The sequence below is a fragment of the Micropterus salmoides genome, unplaced genomic scaffold, assembly GCF_014851395.1.
Source record: "Micropterus salmoides isolate LMB-PRFRI ecotype aquatic unplaced genomic scaffold, ASM1485139v1 Ms_hic_scaffold_18, whole genome shotgun sequence".
Classification (NCBI taxonomy): domain Eukaryota; kingdom Metazoa; phylum Chordata; class Actinopteri; order Centrarchiformes; family Centrarchidae; genus Micropterus; species Micropterus salmoides.
This window is the reverse complement of record NW_024040928.1, coordinates 3,912,206-3,921,000: the sequence shown is the minus strand read 5'-3', so window position 1 is coordinate 3,921,000 and position 8,795 is coordinate 3,912,206. Positions and strand designations below refer to the sequence as shown.

Below are 8,795 nucleotides of genomic sequence, written 5' to 3'. Positions count from 1 at the left end.
CTCATACTGAACACATGGGGGGAGCAGGCGGGTCCTCACATGCAGGCTCTGCACTTCAGCTTCGCAGCCGGGGCCTTTGTGTCTCCGATCATAGCCAAGCTGGTGTTTGGGCCTGACGGGAACAGCAGCACAGGAATCATACCAGACAACTCCACAGAACAAATCACCAAGGCCCCCGACCCTCACACCGCCGCCCGCTATGTCCACAGCAGGAGCAGCACTCTCAAATCCATGTGGGCCTACGTTGTGATCGGCTCTTTCGTCTTTTTCATCTCCTTCCTCTTCTTCATCCTCTACACTCGCAGGAGCATGTCACAAGACAAAGCCCGCACGTCGTCCGGAAAGCCCCTGGTAGCCAAGCATCACCTGGCTCTTGTTGTCCTGCTTTTCTTCTTCTTCTTTGCATATGTAGGTGCTGAGGTAGCATACGGCTCCTTCATCTTCACCTTCGCCAAGGACTACGCCCATATGAATCAGTCCCAGGCGGCTGGGCTCAACTCGTTGTTCTGGGCGGCGTTTGCTGCCTGCAGGGGGTTGGCTATCTTCTTTGCGGCCTGCATGTACCCGGGCACCATGATCCTGCTCAGCCTGGTGGGCTCCACCGTGTCCTCTCTGCTTCTCTGCCTCTTCAGCAGGGAGAACGTGGCCGTCTGGGTGTGCACTGGTCTGTACGGGGCGTCCATGGCCACCACCTTCCCCAGCGGAATCTCCTGGGTGGAGCAGTACACCACAGTGACGGGCAACACGGCGTCTGCCTTCGTGGTGGGTGCAGCACTGGGTGAGATGGTGTTGCCCGCTCTTGTAGGCTTCCTGCTGGGGAAGTTCAAGGACCAACCCCTGCTCATGTACCTGTCACTCATCACCGCCACCTTCACCGCCATCCTCTTCCCGGTCATGTACAAGCTGGCCTCGGCCCCAAGCAGCCAGAGCAGGAAACCCCGCGCCAGGGGCCGGCCTGACGCTGACGACAGCGAATATCGCCAGGCGCTGCTGGACTCAGGAGCCAATGACGAGGAGGAGGAGGAGCAGGACAACGAGGCCGATCAGTGGAACGACGCAGACTTTGAGGTTATTGAAATGGATGACACGGCCAGTCTCATCAGTTCACCCAGCAAGGCGGCCTCTCCTCCTGATGTCACTGGGCTAACAGGGAGCGCCGCCGCCTCCAACACCCAGGTGTCAGAGCATGCAGGTGGAGCCTCTTTCTCAGACATCACCCCCCTGGTCGGAGACTCCCCCAGATGCAAAGTGCTGCTCTCTCTGGACAGAGAGAAGAGAGACTGAAACTTCCTCTGTTGATGTCTCACTAAACACTAGAAGAGCCACGCCTCTAACATAGCTGTGCTCATTTGTTGTCCTGAACCTGAAAACTCCAATATTGATGAAGAGTTCGGATGATTTACTGTGCAGTGAATGCAAAACTGACTACTGACCGAAACCTGTGCAGCTTAAAACCACCCATACAGTATGTTGACTTTTGCACAGACTCAGCTTGTGGACCCCTCCTGGATGATGAAGGATCAGCTTTTTTAACTGTACTGCTCCACAGCAGATTGTTATACATAATAAAATGTGTCATTGATTCTCTACAAAGAGTCTGTGTAGGCCTGCTCCCCTCCTCAGTGAGGTCAAAGGTCAGGGAAGACTAGAGAACAGATGTCCCAGGGCTGGCAGAATTCAGTGCCTTGCTCGAGGACACGTGAGCTGAGTGGATGAGCTGAGCCAGGGACTGTCGCGCTCTTCATCACGCCACCCTGCTGCCAAAAAACCCTGAATTTTAGAAATGTAATTTAATTTTGCACTATTGCAGTGATTTCATAAACAGTAGGACTTGTGTGAGATGATAAAGCTTTTTTTTCTTGTTAGACTTTTGTAAAGCTCAGATTGTTCTGTTTGTCGTGCACTGTAACGTGTGGTGTGGCCTGTGCTTCTCTAAGTCATGTGGTGTCACTGTGATTCATTTGTTTTTGGCACTCAATCATTGACAGAGGGCATTTCAATACATTGACTTTTTATTATATCAATCTCAAACCTCCACCCACAGCTATGTCCATTAAAAACAAACCAAAAAACACTTTCATCATTATTTTTTTACATTTATACAAATACACAGATCCTGTGTACGGCTGTAAGGGGGATTGAAGACTGGATCTCGATGTGGTCTGAGGACAGGTTTTGTTTTGTTTTTTGCACAGAAAATTGGAAACGTACACGAAACCATATATGCACAAGGAAATCGTAGTCTTCATGACATAAATTATCAAAATACAGTATTGCAACAGTCCCAGATTAAAAATAAATGAAATGGTTTCCAGTTTCCACACTCTGTAGAGAGAGTATGAAATATCAAATCTGCCAAAATGGACATTAATACAATCAAGGTTAACAGAAACATGAAAAGTGGCATCCTTAATCAGAATGTATAAAAACAGATTTGATTTCATTCATGGCCGGAGCTTTAGTTCTTTTTAATGCTAATGCACAGTGAGGTTATAGATGGAGCTATACAGGAACTATTTACAAAAAGACTGCGGTCGATATAAAAATGAAGAGAAGAGAATTAGTGGTTTGAATGTAGTTTATCTTGAGATTTTTAAGGAGCTCCTTAAAAACCAATGACTTCAAACTGCCACAGCGCATACAAGATACGACAAGTCATCCTTGATTGGACTGCACTCAGTTTCATGACAGGCAATCTGCTGCTGTGTCACCAAAGACATCAGCTTTCACTTGGCCCGTAGCAGCTAATGGAGATGGCAAACGAGCATGAAGACAAACACAAGCCCTGGAAGGGAGGGAGCGCTCCCCACAGGAGGCTCGCACCAGACCGTCTGCACACGCAGAGAAATACTGAGTAATAACAGTTACAAGACAGAATGAAACCCAACTGGGTTCAAAGCACCATTTAAACTATTACAACTCAATCGACAATGAAACACTGGGTAAGGGGGGGGGGGGCAATTAGCACCAAATCGACTGGGAGCTCCGGGGTTCAGGAGCCAATCAGAACTGCTCCAGCAGCTGTCGGAGGTAGGGGGCCTTGGAGAGCTGTCTGTTGACCCGGGACAGCTTGTACAGGACAGGACAGTCCAGGGACACACAGGGCACCTGCCGCTCTGCACAGCCGCTACAGTTCCTACAGATCTGGACACACAAACAGGAGAGCTGGGTGACCGCAGAAATGTTCCACTCTTGAGGCTGCGCTACATTTGACGTGATCTTTATTTATACTGTAGAAATGCTGAGGAACAAGCCTGCAAGATCTGAAAAGTATTTCATTATCTATAATCTTACTACCCCTCCAGCTAAGAGTGACATCACAGTTGCAAAGTTGCTTTATCTATATGACTAGTAAAACACTACATGGATGCTGGGTTAATGAACGTGGATATACAGCACACGTTTGTAGAAATGCAACTACTGGATGACATGGTCCTTACTGTCTCTTCAAGAATGGAGATGTCCTCAATTTTTCCACATTAATCTCCACAATACAGTTTAGAGAGAAGCAGCACGCAGGCAGAGGCAACAGGTGCAGTATTTTGTTTCCCAAAATTGTGTCTTTTACCTGTCAAATCTTGCTTATAAGGTTGGACAGTAACTCAATCATCAATCATTTATTGATTTTAAGTGCAATCGAATGGGAATATCATCTTGATATGATACGATTGTGTAATATGATTGTATTCATTCTTTACACAAACTGTTAAAGTAAGTAAAAATTCAGTATATGTGCGAACAAATTTGGTGTATGACACATCAGTGGAACATCAGTGCTCATTACACACAGACTTCTTTTTGAAACTAGTGGAGCCCCCTGCTGGCCGCAGGTTAAAGGCACTCCGGCATTGGCTTCACTTTTCAGACCTGGAGGATGCCGATTGGTGAAGCAGCATCACAAGCTAACGTCTTCATCCTCACGCTGGACTGAGGGCAGACTGGACGCTACGAGGCACGAGTAGTACTACAACACAGGACGGGCCAGGGCTAGCTCGTTAGCATGCTAACTTCAGTTGATGCAACACAATACATAGACGTCTTAGACACGACGTCAGAACAGTTACTTCACATTCTGATAATGTTAGTTCTTTTTCTCAGTGTTTTAAAATAACATTCTGGACATATGTTACACATTGCACCTTCCAATTAAAGCGATGGAAATGTACATTACGCTTAGTTTGCATGCACATTATATAACAACAGGAGTTTTCCCCTGTATTTGACACCCGGCTTTTATTTGAAATATTATGGTAGTTTGGAAGCAAGTCATGCAACAAGTATGATGTGGACGCCTGAAAGCTCTTCTTGTGTTTAACTTTTGAAATGAACAATAGTGGCATATTCATAGAATCTGGATTTTTACATAAGGGAGAACAAGAGGATGTCATAAGAACATTTAGGTTATTATTTCTAGGTATTTGAACTTTTTTCTGGAAAAAGACATTGGACAGATTATTACTTAAAGAGTATCTTTAGGTCTTAAAATATGTCTGGATCTAGAAACTGAACTATTGTGCTGAATTCTCACCCAACTCTAGTCCCCCTTTAGGGGGGGACCCTGTCTCTCACCTTGAGCAGCTGGTCTTGCTGACTCTCCCACTGTCTCATGTCCTGGTAAATTGTAACAGCGACTCGCTGGGGCTCCGTGCGGCACCGTGAGCACACACCCAGCTGGGTCAGCTCATCACACACGGGGCAATGAAGCGTGGTGAAGTACTGGGAAATGGTTCCCTTCCTCCCTCCTTCTTCCCCACCCATCGCCGAGGAGCAGGAGGCCTTCTGGATCTGTGTGCAGAGACAAGGAAACCAACAACCCTTTAAGGATTATCTCGAAGATAAAAAAATAGCCTTGTAACTAGAAAGTTGGATCAAAGGTTCATTGTTTAAGTTTTAGTGGCATCTAGAGGGCTCATGGTGCAGATGGTCCCATTTCCCGAGTTGTGAAGTCTTCCGACTTCAGTGTGTGTTCATGTGTGCTACTACAAACGTGTTGGATTAACATTATCAGAGCATATAAACAGCACACACACATCTAGTTCTACATGGACAGCAAACTAACCGTCATAACCATATTACAAATTACATGTTTGCTAAATATGTATATACAATACATGATTTTGCACGAATCAAAGTTCTGTGTAAAAAAAGATTCTGATTATACCGACACCACATCAGTCACCGTGCAACCCTCCCTTTCCAAGTGCGCAGGAGAAGCTACCGTAGAACAAATTTCTCTTCTTTTCTTACTAATAATAAACCAGACGACTACTATTACTACTACGCTACTGTTCTTCTTCGGATGTATTCAACAGTGACGAAACACGCTCTGTAGGGCCGGGCTACTGTAGAAACATGGCGGCGCAACATGGCCATGTCCATGTAAGAGGACCTGCGGTGTATGCAGATAGAAATGGCTCATTCTAAGGTAATAAAAACATAACGGTTCATTATGTAAGGTCTTTATCCACCTCTGAAAACATAGTTATGGATAATATACTGCATTTCTGTCAATAGATCCTCCTGAGTATAATACACTGGACCTTTAAGTTATAAAATTGTTTAAGAATTTTCCTGACCATAATCTGTGTACCTTTGTGTTGTTTTCTTATTACAGATTTTCATACAGCGAGTCAAACACGAAAAACCCAGTTTCTATTTCTACAAAATCGGGACAATATTAAATTATCTTGTTCGTTAAAAGATGAACTGGAAGTATTCATTTTAGTGAATTAAATGGTACTATTGTAATTAAGTCAACAATTAATATCAGACAGTACCCAATACGTTTAGAGTTTGAAAAAGGCTTAACTTAAACAGGCTAAGTTTGATAAAAGGGTGGGGAGATTGGTCCACATGTGGTCTTGCACTTATTCTTTGCTTATTTCTACACTGGGCACAGACTACGTATAACTGAAATGTCAATGTTGCAGCTGTTGTTAATGATCTTGAATGGTTATTAACCCTAGACAATTTCTGTAAATTCTATTTTGTGTCAGAAATTTCGTTTTTTCAAATTAAGTGATGAAACCTTTGTTTTTTCATAGAATGGGAAATGGACTGAAACAAAAGGTACACGGATTGGCCATAAACAATGGTGATTTGTTATTTTGATTAACTCTGCTTTGAGCTCTACCAGCAGATGGCATGTGTGCTCTGTCTGAGTAGAACCTAACTTCAGTGTTGACACAAAGACTGAGGCGGCAGCGCTGCAGTTTGATGAGTCTCATTCGATCCTCAGCAGGAAGCAGTGGAGAGATTTTCTCTCCATCCTTTGTTCTCTCTCCACTGAATGAAAAGACCTTATAAAAGGTCTGGTTTTAGTTTGACAGGAAGGGAAGCAACAGACTAATCTCAGACTTCAACAGTTAGCTGATCCCTCACTTATCAGTCAAACAGAGAGTAATTAATAAGAAATTAATTCTCCAAACTGGAGCCCATTCAGACGTTTGTCTCGACTGTGCAGCTTCTGCTTTATTCTTTCCTCACTGAAGGTTTTTTGTGTGGGTTATATACTCATCATCAGCACTCAGCTGCACTGATTCTAAATTCCAGAGGTAAGATCAAAATCCTAACGGTCCTGACAAACAAAACAAACTCTTTTCCGTCTCACCCTGGGGAGCTCCTGGTACCAGCTGAACACGTCCACTCCGATCAGCTGGAACATGCGGGCCAGTGGCGGCAGGATCTGCTTGGTGATGTAGTAGGTGGCGTTGAGGCGGAGGCTGTGGTCCTGCAGCACCTCCATGGGCCGACGCACCAGCTGGATGAGGGGCACGCCGGGGAGCCCGTACACGACCACATAGGGCACCCGCTCGCCCACACGGGGCTCCAGGCGACGGTCGTACGCCATCATGCGCCTGAGACCAACAATAACACAAGACTTGAACGACCTGATCATAACTGTTGGACGTCAGAGCTTTTTGTTTGAACTGTGCTTTAATGCAGCTCAGAGTGACATATAGAAAATTCTACAGTAAATAAAAGACGTGAACATATTTCACATAAAAGCCAATTCAATGTACCGAATAAAACCTTTTAGGCCAATCCAACAATCAATGCAGCTGCTCAGGTAAACTGTACTACTGCTCATGAATGAGGCTGAATATTTCCTTCAGAAATCTGTTGTTTTTTTTTCACCCATTAAGAGCTGGGTTGCCTAGTAACAGACTCAAATACTGTACATGCAGCCTAGCCAGACAATGATGAGCACTGTGAGGAGGGAGTAATTGGATTCACACTGACTACTGCAACTGTAGTTGACAGCAAGCTCTTTCTCGCGCTTCTGCTTTCTGCTGCACGCACACACACACATTCATCCAAGTGAAACTAAGGATGTCCTCTGTCTTTTGCATTTCTCTGCATGTGGCTTTTCTGCAAATGGCCACTGACAGTGTGCTGTGTCACCCTCACACACACACACACACACACACCTGGTAAGCTCCAGGGCAGGCACACAGGCTCCGGGACGGTACGAGCCGCTTCCCCGGTACTCCTTGGCGAAGGTCAGGTCCTGCATGCTGGCCCGGCCATCCAGAACCTTCACGCACTGACGCTGCACGAACTGCTTCACCTGGCTGATGTCCCGAGTCTCAAACAGCAGCTTGATGGAACGCTCCAGAATCTGGGGAGAACACAAATTAATGAGATGACAGAAGGCATGACAGGCCAAACACCGAGAGGAAATGAGGAGGTTTTCATATTAAATATAGCACAAATATAAGAGTGACTTGCTGTTTAATCCCATGATATTTAAATATGATGAGATGGCTGCGTATGACTCAGCCTAAATGACATTTAAATGAACCCCGGGACATTTCAGTGTCTAGACAAAACCAGCCATGTCCCTGAGCAGGCAGGGCCATTTCCCAATTGACATGTGTGAAGCAGTCTGAGTAAACGAGAGCGGGAAGAAAGCTGGCCAGGCTGTGATTGGTGTAGAGCACAGCGAAACGGGGGGAGGGAGGAGGGTTTGCCTGTTACCTTGGAAACAGCGGGGCAGCTGTCACGGCGCACCGTCTCGATCCCCTTGGCGTCAAACACAGGCTCCTTCTGGTCAAGGCTCTCGTACATGTAGCCCACGTAGCGCTTCTTTGTCTGCAGCACGCAGGGCAGGTACACCTGCAAACACACACACACACACACACCTCTAAAATGTGTCTAAATGGATGGAGAGCAAAGACATCACAGAGAGGCTGCTCTGTGTGTGTGTGTGTGTGTGTGGAAGCACTACCTTCTCAAACTTGAGCTTGACTGGCTTGGGGTTGGTTGCAGTCACGGCCTCGGCGATCTCGTTGCCGATCTTGAAGGCCTGCTCTTTGGTGGCTCCCTTCAGCAAAACAAACATGCTGCAAAACACACAGGTAAAAACAGCAGCATTCACTCCTACAGTCCATCTATACTGTATGTCACCTTCTCCTCAATCACTTCCTACAGAGCTGAGTAATAAGACAATACCGATAACTTAGGTAATCCGTCGGTGCCTCAACTTACTGTCCTCTTACTGTTAAATAAAGGCATAAAATATAGCCTCAAAAACACATAAATGCACAGAGGGAAGTCAAAATCCCTTTTGGAATCTGACTATAAGTTAAACGTAACACAGCAGTGCAGTGCCTGAACCCATCCTGTGCAGACGCTAAATGGTAGGACCAAATATGTGTCACTGAGAATTTTTGGACTGATTTCTTTCTGACTCGCTTGATAAATACAGGCTCAGATCTCAAATTTGTGCTTCCCCCGCTGAAGTAATTTAGTTTAATTAACAATGCACAAAAGAGACAAAACATTGATTCCTG

The 8,795-nt window shown here is 45.6% G+C and overlaps 2 protein-coding genes across 2 annotated transcripts in view; one reads left to right on the top strand and one right to left on the bottom strand.

The window, feature by feature from the left end:
* mfsd4b (major facilitator superfamily domain containing 4B) lies at positions 1-2,074 on the top strand (the record flags this gene model as incomplete). The annotated part of the gene is given in 1 exon segment (XM_038727864.1): positions 1-2,074. A coding segment is annotated over 1 exon segment (1,284 nt), but the record flags the coding sequence as incomplete, so codon positions are not given.
* Positions 1,995-8,795, bottom strand: part of rev3l (REV3 like, DNA directed polymerase zeta catalytic subunit) — a 77,593-nt gene continuing 70,792 nt past the window's right edge. The window contains 6 exon segments of the mRNA XM_038727865.1: positions 1,995-3,144; positions 4,570-4,785; positions 6,611-6,857; positions 7,431-7,621; positions 7,981-8,118; positions 8,231-8,345. Of these exon segments, the coding sequence (XP_038583793.1) occupies positions 3,004-3,144; positions 4,570-4,785; positions 6,611-6,857; positions 7,431-7,621; positions 7,981-8,118; positions 8,231-8,345 (1,048 nt within the window). The 3' untranslated portion in view covers positions 1,995-3,003.